Source organism: Candidozyma pseudohaemuli (genome assembly GCF_003013735.1).
Source record: "Candidozyma pseudohaemuli strain B12108 chromosome Unknown scaffold00005, whole genome shotgun sequence".
NCBI lineage: Eukaryota > Fungi > Ascomycota > Pichiomycetes > Serinales > Metschnikowiaceae > Candidozyma > Candidozyma pseudohaemuli.
Window position 1 is genome coordinate 217,704 of NW_020194439.1, and position 18,029 is coordinate 235,732.

The following is an 18,029-nucleotide window of genomic DNA, read 5'->3' on the forward strand; positions in this document are numbered from 1 at the left end:
ATGAGTGCAAATGCGAGTGCAGTACATGTCAATGATCATCACCTACTAATGTCCAAGCCAGAAGTAGGGAAAGGTTCACTCCTCGATATCAAAAGCCGGGAGGTTTATAAACCAATTCTTGACAATCCATATACTCAAGGTCCTGAGTTTCCAGCGATTTCCAAGGACACTGCAAAAGCTGTCTTGGACTACCTTCTTCAGCTTCTACCCAGTTATGGAAATTACCAAAGTGTCAAGGACAAAAAAAATATCGAGCCACATCCACTTCATGGGAAGATCACAATAGGTTTCAATTCCACAGTGCAAGCTTTAGAAGGCCAGGCGTCTTCAAACCGGCAAAAAGTCTTTAGAGCTAAGAAAGAGCCAAAGCCCAAGACTTCCATTGACGGCTACATGAAATACGTATTTGTGGCCAAAACCGATATTTCCACACCACTTCTTACCAGCATGTTTCCCCTTCTAGCATATTCAGCATCGAAGTCTCTTGAGGACAGAGTCAAGCTCATTGAGCTACCGAAGGGGTCCATGAAAAAGCTTCTGGTTGTACTTCACACACCAAATGTCAGCATATTGGGTATTTCAGAGCTGTGGAATGCCGGTAAGGAACTCTTTCTGTTGATCGACAGAGAGATTGTGGACATAGACGTTCCTTGGCTTCAGGGACTATTCGACGGAAAGTTGGAGGTGTTTAAGGAGCCAGCAATAAGGTTCCTCAAAACCAAAGCACCTGTGGGCAAGAGACCTGGGAAGAAGGAAAGGCAGCAAAAGAAGAAGGAGGATAGGGAGGCCAAAACAGAGCTGCAGAAGGTTGAGCCAGAACTGAGCAAGAAGAGAAAAGCCGAGGATAATGGCGTCGATTCCAAGAGGGTGAAGCAAGAATAGTCTGCTCTAAACTGACAAGCGAGAGTACCTTTGGGATGTCAGAAGGTGCCTGGTAATGATGTAAGCTGAAAGGCAGTAATTAGCTTCAAAGCATTGTGAAACTAACGGATCCACGTTCAATAGCAATTAATCGGTAATAATTGGAATGAATTTCAGCCTTAGCGACAAAAAATGGAGATGTATATGGCACCATCGCTGTAACTTTTCACTAACGGTGCATCTCTAGCGTTCGCGTACGCGTGCGAATTTACACTTCTACCATCTTCAACCTCAAGACATGTCTAAAAACTTTGCACTTTCCCTCGAACTTCCGTGGGTTGAAAAGTACAGACCAAAGAAACTAGATGATATCGTCGGAAACGAGGAGACAATTGAGCGTTTGAAGCTCATCGCCGAGGACGGCAACATGCCCCATATGATCATATCAGGTTTACCAGGTATTGGTAAAACCACCTCCGTGCACTGTCTTGCCTACGAGCTTTTGGGACCTGAATTGGTACTGCTGGCAACTTTGGAGCTTAACGCTTCGGACGATAGAGGTATCGATGTGGTGAGGAACAAAATCAAGCAGTTTGCTCAAACCAAGATCCTGTTACCGCCAGGAAGACACAAGATCATTATATTGGACGAGGCTGATTCGATGACGGCTGGTGCCCAGCAGGCCTTGCGTCGTACAATGGAGTTGTACTCGAACACCACCAGATTCGCCTTTGCATGTAACCAGTCGCTGAAGATCATCGAGCCATTACAGTCTAGATGTGCCATCTTGAGATATAATAAGCTTGCCGACGACCAGGTGTTGTCGCGTCTATTGGAGATTGCCAAGATGGAGGATGTGAAATATAATTCCGAGGGTTTGAAGGCGTTGATCTTCACAGCTGAGGGTGATATGCGTCAGGCTATCAACAACATGCAAAGTACCGTCGCCGGTTTCGGCTTCGTGGATGATGTTAATGTGTTCAAGATTGTGGACCAGCCACATCCTCTTGTCATCAAGAAAATCTTGAACGCGTGCGTTTCGAAATCAATCGACGAGGCGATCGACCTTCTCGATTCGCTCTGGAAGAAGGGGTATTCAGCCATTGACATTGTCACCCTGAGCTTCAAGGTGGCCAAAACATTACCAGGAATTGATGAGCTGAAACGTTTGGACATCATCAAGGAGATCGGGTTCACACACATGCGTGTCTTGGAGGGCGTGCTGTCTTATCTACAATTGTGCGGTATGTACGCCAAACTAGCTGCATTGCCATGATTATAATACAAATATTAACGTCTTTGCTTGTAGGCATCACAAAGCATCTCAAAATGCTTCACTTGATCCTTTATGAACTCGTTTTCCGAGTCGTCGAACTCATTTCGAAGGATAGTCATGATCAAAAAGTAATTATTGAAGAGGAACACCTCCTTCTGCGTGGCCTTGCTGCGACCAGATCCGAACATATGGTTACTGGTCTTGGTAAGGGCACCTTCGAAATCATTCCTAATTCTTGTTATCGACATTGCGATTGGCTCGCCTTGGAAGAAGCCCCGCTTCTCGTGGTCAGAGTCGTGAACGAATGTAAGCCTTAGAAGACCAGCTAAGAATTGTGAGAATTGCTGTGTGACATTGAGCGGCGCTTGTTGTTGGTGGGCATTTTTTGAGGAATAGGACCCAGTTCCTAGAACGTTCTTCTTGAGTGCATCACAATTTAAGTCAATAACTCTAGTGAACTGGGGCCAGAGCTGGAGAAGAAGGCGGTTGTGGTAATCATCCATCGATGGAACGTGGAATCGATTGTGAAGGTTGTATTGATGGTTCTGCACCAAACGAATCATTAGAAGAATGGCGTAAGCATCGCCGGTGGCACCATACGAGTAACCTGCAACAGAAGCTGCTGCTGCACCTGTACCAGACACTATTCTAGAGCTCAGTCTCTGTGGGGCTGTTGTCAAAAGCCAATGGGCGAAGTCTTGACCCATCTTGTAAACTTCGCCAAACACTACTTGAGACCATGTCTGATCAGAGCCGCTAGGAATATTCATGGATGGATCAAGCTGCTTTATAGGCACTGCCTTCTCGTCACCCTCATGGAAGAAATCAATGAAGAAAAGATATTCGACAATGACATTGTCAAGAACGGCATTTGCCCATTGGTTGTAAATGAATTCTAACCAGTATGCAAAAGGTGTGGTCTCGGCAATTTGTGATGGAATAGAGCGACGGCTCTCACCGCTGTCTTCAGAGAGAATTTCGAGACGCTTTCTGACTGAGGAAAAGTAGTCGTTGAGCGAAGGTCTGGAGCTACCCTGAGATGCATTAGGACCACCAGGATTAGGGGAGGCTGGTGAAGAAGCATAGGCGTATGTCGACTCCCAAAGACCACCAAGGAGACCACTTTTAGCCTCACCGTGTTCATTGGCACCTAAGACGTAAGTCGTGTCTATCTGTTTTATCTTGAGTTTTTGAATAGCGTAAAGGTACTTGGCGAAACGGGTTGTATAGTACCACTTCATGGTGAAGATATATGCAAGTTGAAGCTGGTTGGCAAGTGTGGGATGTCTTTCCTTCAAAAAGTAGAAAGCCTCTTTGATTTGCAAAAGACCTTCTTGAACGATCTGTGACGAGGTCTTGAGGGACTTCCTTAGAAGTCGAATTTGATTAATGACGTGGTCTCTAATACGCTCAATTGCCTTGGCCTCCAACATCTTGATACCCTTTTGAAGCTCCTCAAAGGCTTTGGAGTCCTTGTAAGGCGCCAAGAACAGCAGGTCCTTATCGGTCAGCTGGACACTTTTCACCTTCTTTATGAGTTGCTGCTTTTCCACAATGAAACGTATGTTTTCAATCCACAGCTCGTCGACAGGGTCGACGACTATGCTTTTGGAAACCAGTGGAGGGATCACCAAGTCAAGAATAACTGGATTGAGCTGGTCTACCAACTCTCTTTGCAGACCTAGGTTCGAAGTGAGCTGGGACGATTGCTGTTGAAGCGACAACAAGGAGTCAGAAAGCTTGCATACCTCAGTGTTGAAGTAATCGAGAAACTTCTCGATTGGTTGAAGCTTCTCTTTGTAAGGAGCCATGGAGTCTAGGAACTCCTCATACTTGGCCGATAAAAGGCCAATGTCGTGGCCCGAAAGATCCTCTAGTAAAGACTCATCTGCCTTACCATCCTGGTCAGATTCGTGGATCGGCAAGAGCGTTTCCAAGTATGCAATACTCATGGCTCAATGAGTAGTAGTAGATAAATGCTATGTGTTGATACTTAAGCGCGAACATACATGGTTGTTGCAGCAGTACAATAGATCACAGTATATGGCAACAACAAACAAAGAGCCGGGCCCTGATGAGGGGATTGCCGATATCATGAAGCAAACTAGCAGTTTGCATATCGATGACTTGGAGCTGGACCTCGAGCATCAGGAAGCAATACCCATGGAGCCTGAATGGGAAGACATTGAAGTGCATGTGTCTGATTCACAATATGAAGTCATTCAACGGCCATTCGAGATGAATGAGATCTTATCTGTTCGGGCTGGCCCTGGACTGGGAAAGACATTCACGCTCATGGCTAGAATTGCGAGATTGCTAGGTGGAGACTTGCAGCCTCACGAGATACTCGTGCTTTCTATGGCAAATCGTTCCGTCAGTGCATTACAGAAGCACTTGGAGAACCTCGTGGGACCAGAAATTGCAGGAAATGTGGAAATATCTACCTTCCACTCGTTCTGTGGATCCGTGGTTGATCAATATGCTCAGATTATAAACCCAGACACGCCCAGAAGGCGACTTTTGGACCTGACAGGATGGCGAAACATTGCCGAATTCTTCCTATCAAAGTACGTGCTGCTCAATGGACATACCATTGGGACTAACATATCAGTTGCAAAGTTTGATAAACTCCTTAATGACATTGCAGATGGCAACATGACAACCAAACAAGCTCAAGAGAAGTTCAAAGTGCTGTCTCACTACCTTGATGGTATTTTCGATTACATGAAAAAACATGGGATGATGAGATACAACGATCTTGTTGGTGTTGCACTTGATGTGATTGAGCAGTCGCTTAAGCATGCCACTCAGGAGGCACTTCTACCTCGTATTGCCTCCTATAAAATGGTGGTTGTTGACGAGTTTCAAGACATGTATCCACTTCTTCTTTCTGTTGTTAAAGCCGTGGCTGACTACCCAACCTACAACTTCGACAGGACCACGAACAAAAACTTGATAATCGCAGGCGATCAAAATCAAAGCATTTACGAATTCTTGGGCTCAAGTCCTAGATCAATGGATCTGTTATGTTCGCAACTCCCACAAATGAAGAAAGTGGAGATGTCATTGAATGATTCGTTCAGATGTACACAAGACATTTTAGATACCTCAGTGGGTGTCTGTTTCAATAGGGATAATGATGGAGATGATGGCCTCAAATCACAAAAAGATCTGACACTTTCGTCAAAACCAGTCTTGCTCTCCAGCAACATGAAGGGCGATCATAATGCTATAGCAGATGAAATTGTCCGCCTTATTTGCTGTCTGGGTGGCCTAATTCGTCCGCGAGATATAGCGATTTTGACCAAATCCAATGCTGAAGCTGTCAAAATTCAATTACTTCTACGAAAAGAATACGGTATCGAATGCACTAAGATCTCGCTGGGAAATACATGGATCCAATCCAGAGTCAGATTGTTTCGTGACATTCTTAGTGTGGTAACAGGTGAGTCTGATGCTAGTTTCTGTCTTTTAAACATCCTCAAGATCTTGGACACATCTCAAGGAGCGAAGCAAAGAGCGTCAAAGCTTTTTAGCCAGGCCATTGCATCAGAGAAATCATTTGAGCATACTTTTTTTGAAGATTTTATTTTTGAGAATCTTTCCAACGGCAAAAACTTCAACAATTTATTTGCCAAACTGTACAACTCCTTGAAAAACATAGCAGCATTCATGAACCAAGTCCAAGAAGAAAGACTGGTATTTCATGCGATTACCGAGGAGAACTTGATCCATTCGCCAAAGGCTGTTGTTCAATGCCTACATAGGTTTTCTTCCCTAAACGGAATAAAAGAATATGTTGGTGGCCCTGACAAACTACCTGCTCGTGAAGTACTCACTTCGTTCAACGACTCCTTGCATTACTGCTTCGAAACCTACATGTCTCACAAGGACTTCCAGGATCGTAGCTTTATCGAATACTTCCTTCAAAACTACGATCAAGAGATTCCCCCTCGCAACGAAGATCTGGTTCAAGTTCTGACAATCCATTCTGCAAAGGGTTTGGAGTTTCCGGTGGTATTCATTCTGGGAGGCTTCGGAAATACTTGGCAGTCGCTTCTCCGAGGCCATGGCGAGGAAGGAAACAGCCATGCAAGGTTACTTTACGTCGCGTGTACCAGAGCTAGAGATCTTCTTTACTTGAGCACACCCATTGGTGTGGAAGAGATTGGAGACACAGCTAGGAGGCTATTTACCACAAGTCTCCCAAAACTCGACGACTCTTCACCGACTTTAGCCACGGGTATACAGAATCTTCAAATCAAACCAGGACTATTGTTCAACCCCAGGGCTTCTATACTCTCTGGGTTACTGGTAGATTTGAAGCGCCCACCACCATCGTCAGACAAGTTAAACAGAGGAAGAGAGTACTATAAAATGTTTACACAGCAGCGTCTGTACCATTTTGTTAGTTATCAAAAGTTGCCATTGAAAATGTTCACAGAGTCCACTCGGAGTATCCTAAGAAAAATCAAACACTGAATTTGAGATGGCACGTTACATCTTGCAATCAGCAGCGAGGGCGCACAGTCGGTTCGCCCTTTTCGCAATTGACTCCGACGGGTTTTTTGACTCAATTTATCACATAACTGCGCGTGGAGGCGAATTTACGAGCCCGGTAATTAATCCGACTTTGCATCATTATGGCGTGCTGACATGTTGCATTTGTTTATGCTAGACCTTCTTTCTAGCAGACCTCTGCTACCAAGTGGTTTCCCCGATTTTTTTATAACTTATGACAGTCCAAAAGGACTTTGATTTACAGGTGGCTCTAGATGAGTATCCTGATATGGAGAAATTCCTAGGGACTTTTCAGATCAGGCTTCACACGCTAATCAGATCAAACGGCCCGCTACGACATCGCAACCTCAAAGACTATATTGTGGTCTTCAAAAAGAAAAAGCTTCATAGTATGAAGATAAAACTGACAAACAATTACTACTGGGACAATGTTGCAGCCACTGTGAATGATCCCAAACACCGGGGCAAGGCTTCTGGAAGCTGCTTACGGTGTCGAAAATTCAAAAAGAAATGTTCCCGTCAGCTTCCCGAATGCCTCAATTGCACTTCCTGTGACGAATTCTGTGTTTACCCGCCACAGAGCATGAAGCACCTTAGGCTGAGCCTCAACAAGATAGACAAACACAACACCAGCATGAATGGTACGTACACAGGGCAACGGAGATGCAGCGATGTCTATCGCCTTCTCAATTAGCTCCTAAGTACTTATCTATCACCGTTTATTTCTTCCGCATTACTGACGCTGAAAAGGTCGTTAGACATTAATATACAGATTTTGATCAGAAGTTCGTAGAAGCTCATGAGAGTTTGGAAAGCAAATTAAGTAAGCCAGCGTTTTGGTCGCCGTCGCCACCGTTACTTCCTCCGTCTGTCCCATTGCTGCCACCCTGCTGAGTTTTGTGGAGTTCCAAGTCGTCTTTGTGGTGTGCCTCGAATTCCTCGAGATTTTCCGGAAGACTGGGCTCGAAGTTTGTGTCATCATCAGACTCGTTATCGCTCTTTGCCACCTTTATGACGTCCGTCTGCTCTTCCCTGTCGTATTCGTTGATTTGTATGTCTTCAGAAAAGGCAACTGACTTCTTTCCTGAGGCATTGGAAGACACTGAAGAGTCCGAGGCTTTTCTTCTTTTAGCAGGGGGCTCCTCCCTATCATCGTCGTCGTCATCGCTATCGGAATTATCGTAGGTGGGCAAAGCATCGTCATCATTAGAGGGAGCAGGAGCTGCAACTGGGGGAGGCGAGTCTTTTTCAAAAGCAGGAGAAGCCTCCTCGTCCTCGGCATCTTCACCATCAAGCATCTCTTGCAATGAGGACCGCGTCGAGTTGAGCTTCTCTAATCTCTGTGCAATGATCTGCTCCTTGGATTCATCTGTGGACAAGCCGTCTTCAAGAAGACGCTGAAGATTCTGCAACAGCGACAAAACATCCTTTCTAGCGGCTTTTATATCGGTCAAGTTCTGTGAGGTGACGTTGCAGAGCTTCTCGAGGACATTAAGTTTAGAAATGTAGATTTTAGGCAGTGGGAGGGCATCCTGGGAGTCATGATCGTTGGGCAAGTACTGCTTGGATTGGAATCCGATTTGAGTCAAATTCAGATTGCACACGTCCAGAAGCTGCGTCATATGGTTATATAGGTTATTCAAATGGACCAATTCGCCGTTGAGCTTAGGACCAGCGGGCTGAACCTTTGCAACAGGAGCTTCAGCGTCGAATGATTTACCTGACTTCAGCGAGTCTATCGCCCTCCTCATATTACGGATATCTGAGCCGCCAAAAATTCCTCGTTGTTCCCAAACGCCCACCAATCTTTCTATCTTGGGCTTGATCGGGTCGTCCATGCTAGGGAACACTTTGTGGAGCACCTCGGGCAAGAACTTTGCAAACTCGGCCAGAAACTCTGGTTTCCTCTTGTGGCGAGCCTGTTGGACAACATCATTGCATAAGTAAAGCAACGAGAGCTTCTTTTTCGAGTTTAGTTTCGGGTCGTCCAGCAAGGTGTACTCGCTCCACAACTGGCACAACTCCTTCACCCTTCGGTGATGGAAAAGCACCCACTGAGAAATCAGGACAATCAGGTCCTGCGTTTCCTGAAGCAGGTCCAACTTCTTTTTGAAGACGTCTGGCGAGAAGGACATGAGTAGGTTTGAACTGATGGTGGAGATTCTGCGAAGAGCATACACGAGGTACAGTACAGACCCTGGGTAGGCGACCAAGTGAGGAGAATTGCTCGCCACAGTGGTGTGTATTTTTGAAATTGACGGAGGAAGGAGGTGCTTTTGAATATTTTGATAATTTTTTGAAAGTTTTTTTAATGATGATATCTTGTGTGTTTAGTTAATCTTCAAGCATACCTCAAACACTTTGGGTGCAAATGCGTCGCCACCGTGAGTGAGACAAGCATGTCTTTTCCAGATGGAAAAAAGTTATCATATTAAGAGTTCTACAGGAATGAAGAAAGGTCAATTCACTAAAAACCAGAATAATCAGCTCATTGACGCTCCCATTGTGGAGGGGGTTGATAGGGAGCTGTTCAACGATGATGGTCAATGTTTCAAGGCAGGATGTAAAATGGCTCCATGGCCGCTTATAAGTGACTCTTTCAAAAATGAAAGGAATAGGTTTAGATAATTGACACCAATTGGTAGTAGCGCAGGCCTCTTCTACTAAACCATACGGCTGATCATTTCCCGTCATTACTTAAACTTGTATGAATTTTAGCCTATTGCAAACGACTACAAGAATATGTAATCATTTACTTCATAATTGAAATATCATAATAGAAGTTTGAATGATCCACCTATAAGATATCCTCCCACTGCCATTTCTGTGGGTCATCCTCCACTCATCCTCCTACAGAGCCGTTTGTCGATCATCCTCACCAAAACGGCCTTCAAATCAGATAAGTACAGAAACAACAAAACAAATCAATCTCAAGCCCCCATTTCAAAATTTCCCATTCCCTCAACTTCAAGTACCCAAATTCCATCCCATCGAGCACGCTCTACATAGACCCCCGCGGTGCGCATTGGAGTAAACAAACAAGATCAACTCCAACACGTCCACCCATTGCTAAAAATGCCCAGAGCTAAAAGCCAGCCGGATCCGGACGACTCGCTAGAAGTTGTTTCTGAGGGAAGCTCTTTGCGTAAATCGCCTAGACGGAAGAATCCAACGGAGAAGGTCACCAAACCAGCGAAGAAAGAAACCAAGAAGGCGCCTCCAAAGAAGCGTGGACCAAAGAAGAAGAAGGACGAGTACGGCTTGCCACCAGTGCTGCCGGCAAAAACCGCTCCAGAGCCTGTGGAATTCCCAAAGCTGTTGTCTAGAGTTCCTTCCTTGAATCACCCATCCTCCGCCTCTGCTACTCCTGCTCCAAGAGGCAAAATCACAGAAAAAGACATTGTCCTGGCTACCAACAGCAATGACCTTCTAGGCTACATCAATACGCTCGTGGGCAGTGAAGCTGACGCTAACTTGAACGAGTACAAACGCACGGCTCAGCTACAGATGGAAAACGATGCTAGTCTTATACGGCAATTGAAGGCGGACCTCCAAAGAAAACAGGACCTGATAGATACGCTCACAAAGCAGGTTCTGCGACTACAGGATAACGGGGCTGTACCCCACGACGCTCATGCTACGCCGCAAAAGAGACTGGGAGGTGAAATGTACCAGCTGCCTATACGTACAAGCTCTGCGTCTACTCTGATGATCAGTCTGGAGGACCTAGCGCTGGAGATGAAAACTATCGGTGTCACGCTCGACATGCTCGAGCTCTTGACGGGTGTCAGAATCGTGAACTACGAGGAAGACAAGGAGAAATTTCACTTTGACGTCAAGCAGTCGAGCACAAATGGCGAAGACGACCCAAGCACCATAACTGTGGAGTACAAGCTTGTGATCAAAAAACAATTCGAACAATCTGCTGATGTTAACTATGTCCCTACATTCTTGAAACAAGTCCCCTCGTCCATGAAGAAGAGATTGAAACAGAATCTCCCAGACTATTTACAAGACAGTCTTGTTTTCCCCTATAATACCCTCAGCCAGTTTTATGCAAAGATGAATCGTGCCCTCAATAAAAGCGCCAAGAGCTAGCTGTCGCTGAGGACAAACTTTCCATCGACCACGCTTACTTGCAATCTTTTCATGACGTCCTTCTTGTCTTCCTTAGTGTCCTTGCTGAGGGCCTTGATAGCGTCGTACAAGGAGCCTTTGCTGTACTTGGTCAAATCAAGAGGTTTCTTCAGGCTCTTCTTGGGCTTCTTGACCTTCGACTTGGACTCCTTCGACTCCTTGGTAGGTTTTGGCTCGGGCTTGGCCTTTGCAGGCTTTGGCTCCTCCTTCTGAACCGGCTTGGGGTTGTTGTTCTTCTTGCCCTTGTACAAGCCCTTCTCGTACTTCTCTGCTTCGGAGATGCACTGAGTATGCGTACGGTACTCAGTACCGTTGAAGGTGGTGGAACAGTCTATGCAAGTGAAGTATGCATCAGGACATCTGGAGCGATGCTGGTCCAACTTCTTCTTAATGACAGTGTCGTTGCAGACTTCACAAGAGAACGAAACCATTTTGGTGTGTGAGATGAGATGCGATGCTCTGTGCTTTTTCGCGTTTACTTATAGAACTACCCAGATTGGGAAACAACACGGCTACGAGCCGTGATGATGTATAACTATAAACAATGAAATAAAAGTATAGCTCTTGACGGGATGCATGTGTGATTATGCCTGGCAGTGAAACTGCGTGTATGAGTGGTCTGGCTGTTGCAAGAACCCATCATGAGGCTAATGATGGTACTGAATGATCCTAGATGGCTCTTCTAGGACATGTAGATTGTTTCGGAGACAGAAATAAACCAACTCTCGTGGGTTCATAAGGTCTCTTCCCTGTAGGTGCCCTTCTGCCTGACACGGGTGTACCTCGAGCAAGTCATAACCCACCTTCTGGAGCTCAGCTGTCTTATTCGAAAATACTCGTAATTCCATTCCTAAGACTTCCACCAGACTGGCTCATCCTCCTTCTTTCTCTGAACACGGACAATCTCGTAGTCGTCCTTGACGTCGTCAGTGTGATCCTTCAAAAGACCCTGGAGTCTGTAGAAGTCGTCACGTTTATCGAAAGACCTCTTGTTGTCAATCAATCCAAGCATCTCGTCCTCACTCAACTGTCTGTGTCTTTCATCGTACTTTTCCCACTTCACTGCAGTGAACTTTTGAAGATATATGGATCCAGCGAATATACTCAACATGAAGGGAAGACCGAAGAAAAGGAAATGGTTCTTCTTGAGGAGCTTCTGATACCTGCCTGCAAACAGCTTGTCGAAGGCCTCCTGCTCCTTCTTGCCTCGGAAGACCTTGTTTCCTAAGTATACCATGGTGAAGATAAGCTGGTGGTTACAGTGCGATGATTATGTGCGAATGGCACCACCCCACCATGGTGGTGATAGTGATGGTACAGGTTGAGGTTGGGGAAAAACAGCTCATTTTGGGCAGATTCGTTCCAAAAGTGCCTATCAAAAGATCTCTTGGGAAAGTAACATTCCACTGATTTCAGAAGAGATCCGGCTCAAGAACGACCACAAGCTGGTAGGGAAGTTGGGGGAAGCTGGAGTGTCACAACGTTACAGCAGTGGCATATCATGAAGATCGTCAAAATTTCAATCCAATGACTTTATTAGAGAAGTTCGTGATACGGCAAATCACAGCGATCTGTAGAAACCGGTCAGAGCCTCACCAGCCAATACGAGAACAATAGGACTAGCTGTTTGTTCCCCAACTAGATAACCCATAGGTGCAGCCATCTACATGCTGCAACTACCCTTGCAATTTCATCCATAATGTCTCAAAACTCAAAGTAACGTGCAATTCTGAAAAAGTCCAATTGGACGGACCACTGCGGTACGAAACAGCTACGCAATATGTCATTACCGAGTCGCAAATACCGTGAGCCTTATCCTACAAGCCTCCACTACGCCCCAAACACTCTATAACCAAAAAACGATCCCCCAATGAACCTCTTCAAAATACCCTGAATTCCCTTAAATAACCTCCACAATCTCTTCCACGCCACCCACTCCACATCGAAGCAAAACAAGGTTCATCGAAACTGAAAAATAACCCCCTCCACATTACCGCTCACCACAAGCCATGGCTCTCGGAACCCACCTTTGTGGCTGGTCACTGCACACAGCATGAGTGGGTCGTGGGTCCAGAATAGGAGGGGGTCGGTCCACCAGAAAGCCGGTGAACATCGACCGATTCGTCTAAAAATAGCGTCCCGCTCGAAATCTCCAGATTCCATAAATTCCATTTTCAATCAAATACCGCATCGTTCCCGCTTGCAGAATCCACATTCTCCTAACCGTGGCCCAACGGCACCGATTTTCGCAACCACTCCAGCGAATTACCGGGCCCCCATACCTCCCAGGGTCTGACCCCCCGATGTTAGCCCCCACTAACGTTTTGCTTCTTTGATATTTTTAACTTCATAAATAATTTCTTCAATTATCAATTTCGTTGAAGGTGACAAAAAAAAAAAAATTCTTGAATTCGCCCCTTTGGGCCACTCCTCCAAAGGGCTCGTTGTTGCTCTTTCCTGTCAAACGCCCTCAGGCCAACTGCCGGGGTGCACCCCATGTTACCCAATGCGCCGGCACATTTGTCGCCCAGCTGCTGGTTCTTCGCATCGATAAAGAAGCAACGCAGACCCTGCCACGTCGAGAGGAAAACAGGAGGGGTGCCGGCGGAAAGGAAAAATAATTGATATTTGTAAAAAAAAACTTTCTTTTTCTGAATTAAATTTTAACCAGGCTTCGACCCGCCAAAAAGTTAGTGCCAAATCACTTACTTTTTTTTTTTTTTTTCCCTCTGTGCTTGGCTGAGATCCTCGAAAATCATTTTTCTCAACACTCACCCTCAACTCACCTACAACAACCACCATCGCCATGTCGGTGTACGCAAACTCGCAGCTGCAGCCTTCGCAGAACCAGCTGCAACAGCAGAAGAGACACCAGCAGAGACTCAATGAGTTGTTGGATGCCGTCAAGCAGGAGTTTGATTTCGCCTTCAACGAGGCCTCCAACTACTCCAAGGTCAAGGAGGACTACGACCTCAAATGCAACCAGCAGACCGCCGAGATGCAGCAGATCCGCCAGACCGTCTACGAGCTTGAAATGGCCCACCGCAAAATCAAGGAGGCCTACGAGGAGGAGATCTTGCGTTTGAAGACCGAGTTGGAGAACAGAGACAGACAGGCCCACCTGGGCAAGCCCAACGGCCAGCCTACGCCTCAGTATCCTTACTCCTACCAGCAGCAGCAGCAACAACAACCCCAGCAGCCCCAGCCTCCGCAACAACCTCAACCTCCCCACCAGCCTCTGCAGCCCTCTCTGATCAAACAACCCAAGACCGAGGCCAAGAAGCTGCCTAACGCTTCCAGGTCCGAGCCCGTCAAGGACGCCCCCAAGCCCCTGGAGTTCTCCTCTGCCTTGACCGTGGTCGACAAGAGCCAGTACATTGTCAACCCTCAGGAGAAGAACTTGCACGTCAAGGAGATCCCTCCTTTCCTCTCCGACTTGGACGTGGCCAAGGCTAACCCCGACTTCAAGAAGCAGACCCCTGAGTTCTACGTGCTCTACAACCCAGCTTTCAAGCGCGACTTGGATGTCGACTTGGTCCAGTCCTTGGACCACTCCTCCGTTGTGTGCTGCGTGAAGTTCTCCAAGAACGGTGAGTTCATCGCCACCGGCTGCAACAAGACCACCCAGGTGTTTGACGTCAAGACCGGTGCTTTGATCGCCAAGTTGATTGACGACAACTCCTCCAACTCCAACGCTGTTGAGGGCGAAGGTGACGGCGACTCCAAGGACGGTGCTGCCAACTCCCAGGCCTCCGCCAACGCCAATGGCGACTTGTACATCAGATCTGTCTGTTTTTCTCCCGACGGAAAGCTCTTAGCTACCGGTGCTGAGGACAAGTTGATCAGAATCTGGGACTTGTCCACCAAGAGAATCATCAAGATCTTGCGTGGTCACGAACAGGACATTTACTCGTTGGACTTCTTCCCAGACGGTGACCGTTTGGTTTCGGGTTCCGGCGACCGCACCGTCAGAATCTGGGACTTGAGATCCTCTCAGTGCTCCTTGACCTTGTCCATTGAGGATGGGGTCACTACCGTGGCTGTCTCGCCAAACGGTAAGTTGATCGCTGCTGGCTCCTTGGACAAGACCGTCAGAGTCTGGGACTCGTCTACTGGTTTCCTCGTCGAGAGATTGGACTCTGGTAACGAGAGCGGAAACGGCCACCAGGACTCTGTCTACTCTGTGGCTTTCTCCACGAACGGCAACCAAATCGCCTCTGGTTCCTTGGACAGAACTGTCAAGTTGTGGAACCTTGAAGGCAAGGCGGAGGGTGCCGTCAGCGGCCAGTCCATCGGTAAGAAGTCTAGCTGCGAGGTTACCTACATTGGCCACAAAGACTTTGTCTTGAGTGTATGCTCTACCCCAGACAGTGAGTACATTTTGTCTGGATCCAAAGACCGTGGTGTGATCTTCTGGGATCAGTTCTCCGGTAATCCATTGTTGATGTTGCAAGGCCACCGCAACTCCGTTATTTCTGTCGCTGTTTCATTCAACTCGCTGGGCTCCGAGGGTGTGTTCGCTACGGGAAGTGGTGACTGCAAGGCCAGATTGTGGAGATGGAAGAAAAAACAGTAAGCGCCCCATAACGACCTCACCCATTCATAATCCTTTTTGGTTGCCCTTCCAAGTGCAACAATGTCTTTTTTTACCACCCTTGTATAACTACTAGTATGTCGAATATAAGTCGAGTTCTTTATATGCGCGTATACGAGGCCGCGATTTCGTAACAAATCTTCATCACCATGTCAGTTTACACTGCTTCGGCCACTGCGCCAGTCAATATTGCTGTATGTCTTTGATTGTATAATTTCCGTTGCTTTCTAACATTAGACCTTGAAATACTGGGGCAAAAGGGACAAGACGCTCAATCTTCCCACAAACTCTTCCATCTCAGTCACTTTGGACCAACAAGATTTGAGAACCTTGACCTCCGCTGCCACATCAGCTGACTTTCAAAAAGACAACTTATGGTTGAATGGTAAAGAAGAAGGTATCAAGGGCGAGAGAACCATCGCTTGTATAAAAGACTTGAAGAGATTGAGGAAAGAGTTGGAAGATGCAGACTCATCGTTGCCCAAGTTCTCTGAGTGGGGTGTCCACATTGTTTCTGAGAACAACTTCCCAACTGCTGCTGGTTTGGCCTCTTCGGCTGCCGGTTTTGCTGCATTGGTCCTGGCCATTGCCAAGTTGTACAAGCTCCCGCAGCTGATGTCTGAAATTTCCAAGATCGCTAGAAAGGGTTCTGGTTCTGCTTGTAGATCCTTGTTTGGCGGCTACGTTGCATGGGAAATGGGTGAGGCTCAGGACGGTCTGGACTCCAAGGCCGTGGAGGTTGCTCCAGTCGACCACTGGCCTCTGATGAAGGCCGCTATCTTGGTGGTTTCTGACGACAAGAAGGACACACCCCTGACGACAGGTATGCAGAGCACTGTGGCCACTTCCGACTTGTTCCAATACCGTATCAAGGAGGTTGTGCCAAAGAGATTCGAGGAGATGAAGAAGGCTATCCAGGAACGTGACTTTGAGGTGTTTGGTGACTTGACCATGAAGGACTCCAACTCCTTCCATGCCGTGTGCTTGGACTCTGTTCCTCCTATTTTCTACTTGAACGATACTTCAAAGAAGATCATCAAGTTGATTCACAAGTTGAACGAGCAGGAGGGTAAGATCATCGCCGCCTACACCTTTGATGCCGGTCCAAACGCCGTGATCTACTACGAGGAGCACAATGAGAACAAGGTTCTTGGATTGATCCACAAGTACTTCCACCAAGTTCCAGGCTGGGACAAGGTCGCTCACAAGAAGGCCAACTTCAAGGACTCTGACATTGAGTTCGACACTGAGGCTTACAAGGGTGTCAGCAGAATCATCTTGACCAAGATCGGCCCTGGCCCACAGGACACCAACCAAGCCTTGGTTAACGAGCAGGGCTTACCAAAATAATCAGGTCGAAAATCACATAGAAGTTAATAACGCGGGTCTTCTTGACCTCGAGACGCATCTCATGTACACTGTACAATCTCGTGCGAGTAGTAGCAAATCAAAATTTCGCTTATCAATTTTCACCCCACAACATGCTTTCCCTCTACCCCTTGAGGTCTCTCCGATCGTTGAGACCTCTTTCTGTGGGGCCATCCCTGAGGTTCTGGGCCTCGAGATTAGGCTCAAGCCAACTCCGGGTTCCCCGGCAATCTTTCAACATATCTGCAACTCAATTCCAGAAGAAGGTTGAAGACAAGAAACTCCCCCCAGTCACCTCGAAGCCCGAATTTAAGAAAGTTGCAGCCTCGGAGAATTTCTCTATTCCAAAGCCCTCAGAGATATCCTCTCAGGTGTACACTGTTCCCAATATGTTGACAATGACTAGGATAGCCACAACACCTTTCATAGGTTATTTCCTTGCAACAGGCCAGTCCACGCCGGCCATCGGGCTTTTCGTATACTCTTGCATCACAGATTTTGCGGACGGTTTCATTGCACGCAAGTACAATCTCAAATCGGTCTTAGGATCCATTCTAGATCCACTTGCGGACAAGTTTCTCATGACGGTTTGCACTGTGGCACTTTCCGTACAGCATATCATGCCATGGTATGCAGCAACCCTAATTCTCGGAAGAGACGTCTTGCTCAGTTTCGTTTCCTTCTACATTCGTTGGAGATCGCTCCCCCCACCTAAAAACCTTAAAAGGTTTCTCGACTTGTCGATCCCAACCCACACAGTACATCCAAACCTTTTGGGTAAAGTCAACACGGCATTGCAGATGTTCTATATTGGGGGCTTGGTGCTTCTCCCGTGGTTTGACGACATGACTGGTATGCATGAGACACTGGCCCTTGTGTTTGAATACTTCGGGTATCTTGTGACAGCTACCACGTTTTGCAGCGGGGCGAGCTATCTTGTGGGGCGCAACGGAGCTAAGCTTCTTGGCCGCTAGACGTGTCTTAAAATTGAGCCGTTCAGCATATCTCGAGGCGGCCCGCCGTCAGTAACATACATGACATCACTAGACTATGCATAAAGCATCTGCCGGGTTTCGGACACTTAGCATATAGAATCACCAACAAAGTGAATTAAAATAATCAAGAAGACCATGGTGACCGAAGTAAAGAATTGCCGCTAGTAAGGTCGAGCGAACACATTTGAGGTTTGCGGCATCGTAAGTTGAGACGTAGATGTGGATGAAGTCGAGGAGGCGATGCAAAATTTCTTCGAGACAAACGCACGAGGACTGG

The 18,029-nt window shown here is 46.9% G+C and overlaps 11 protein-coding genes across 11 annotated transcripts; 7 read left to right on the forward strand and 4 right to left on the reverse strand.

Moving 5' to 3' along the window:
* Positions 1-48: 48 nt before the first annotated feature.
* POP3 (Pop3p) lies at positions 49-882 on the forward strand (the record flags this gene model as incomplete). Its single annotated transcript, XM_024857920.1, has 1 exon — positions 49-882. The coding sequence occupies one exon, from the start codon at positions 49-51 to the stop codon at positions 880-882; it is 834 nt and encodes a 277-aa protein (XP_024713846.1).
* Positions 883-1,159: 277 nt separating this feature from the next.
* Positions 1,160-2,137, forward strand: RFC4 (replication factor C subunit 4; the record flags this gene model as incomplete). Its single annotated transcript, XM_024857921.1, has 1 exon — positions 1,160-2,137. The coding sequence occupies one exon, from the start codon at positions 1,160-1,162 to the stop codon at positions 2,135-2,137; it is 978 nt and encodes a 325-aa protein (XP_024713847.1).
* Positions 2,138-2,195: 58 nt separating this feature from the next.
* On the reverse strand, positions 2,196-4,089 carry VPS52 (Vps52p; the record flags this gene model as incomplete). Its single annotated transcript, XM_024857922.1, has 2 exons — positions 2,196-2,205; positions 2,237-4,089. The coding sequence occupies 2 exons, from the start codon at positions 4,087-4,089 to the stop codon at positions 2,196-2,198; spliced, it is 1,863 nt and encodes a 620-aa protein (XP_024713848.1).
* A 91-nt stretch (positions 4,090-4,180) lies between these two features.
* On the forward strand, positions 4,181-6,455 carry HMI1 (ATP-dependent 3'-5' DNA helicase; the record flags this gene model as incomplete). The annotated part of the gene is made up of 2 exons (XM_024857923.1): positions 4,181-6,380; positions 6,427-6,455. 2 exons carry the CDS (start codon positions 4,181-4,183, stop codon positions 6,453-6,455), a joined length of 2,229 nt encoding a protein of 742 aa, XP_024713849.1.
* Positions 6,456-7,455: 1,000 nt separating this feature from the next.
* C7M61_002553 (uncharacterized protein) lies at positions 7,456-8,793 on the reverse strand (the record flags this gene model as incomplete). Its single annotated transcript, XM_024857924.1, has 1 exon — positions 7,456-8,793. One exon carries the CDS (start codon positions 8,791-8,793, stop codon positions 7,456-7,458), a length of 1,338 nt encoding a protein of 445 aa, XP_024713850.1.
* A 940-nt stretch (positions 8,794-9,733) lies between these two features.
* On the forward strand, positions 9,734-10,724 carry C7M61_002554 (uncharacterized protein; the record flags this gene model as incomplete). The annotated part of the gene is made up of 2 exons (XM_024857925.1): positions 9,734-10,676; positions 10,705-10,724. The coding sequence occupies 2 exons, from the start codon at positions 9,734-9,736 to the stop codon at positions 10,722-10,724; spliced, it is 963 nt and encodes a 320-aa protein (XP_024713851.1).
* Positions 10,725-10,752: 28 nt separating this feature from the next.
* On the reverse strand, positions 10,753-11,226 carry C7M61_002555 (uncharacterized protein; the record flags this gene model as incomplete). The annotated part of the gene is made up of 1 exon (XM_024857926.1): positions 10,753-11,226. The coding sequence occupies one exon, from the start codon at positions 11,224-11,226 to the stop codon at positions 10,753-10,755; it is 474 nt and encodes a 157-aa protein (XP_024713852.1).
* Positions 11,227-11,645: 419 nt separating this feature from the next.
* On the reverse strand, positions 11,646-12,032 carry C7M61_002556 (uncharacterized protein; the record flags this gene model as incomplete). Its single annotated transcript, XM_024857927.1, has 1 exon — positions 11,646-12,032. One exon carries the CDS (start codon positions 12,030-12,032, stop codon positions 11,646-11,648), a length of 387 nt encoding a protein of 128 aa, XP_024713853.1.
* A 1,569-nt stretch (positions 12,033-13,601) lies between these two features.
* On the forward strand, positions 13,602-15,371 carry TUP1 (chromatin-silencing transcriptional regulator; the record flags this gene model as incomplete). The annotated part of the gene is made up of 1 exon (XM_024857928.1): positions 13,602-15,371. The coding sequence occupies one exon, from the start codon at positions 13,602-13,604 to the stop codon at positions 15,369-15,371; it is 1,770 nt and encodes a 589-aa protein (XP_024713854.1).
* Positions 15,372-15,538: 167 nt separating this feature from the next.
* Positions 15,539-16,739, forward strand: MVD (diphosphomevalonate decarboxylase; the record flags this gene model as incomplete). Its single annotated transcript, XM_024857929.1, has 2 exons — positions 15,539-15,583; positions 15,627-16,739. 2 exons carry the CDS (start codon positions 15,539-15,541, stop codon positions 16,737-16,739), a joined length of 1,158 nt encoding a protein of 385 aa, XP_024713855.1.
* Positions 16,740-16,870: 131 nt separating this feature from the next.
* Positions 16,871-17,731, forward strand: C7M61_002559 (cardiolipin synthase; the record flags this gene model as incomplete). Its single annotated transcript, XM_024857930.1, has 1 exon — positions 16,871-17,731. The coding sequence occupies one exon, from the start codon at positions 16,871-16,873 to the stop codon at positions 17,729-17,731; it is 861 nt and encodes a 286-aa protein (XP_024713856.1).
* Between the last annotated feature and the right edge of the window lie 298 nt (positions 17,732-18,029).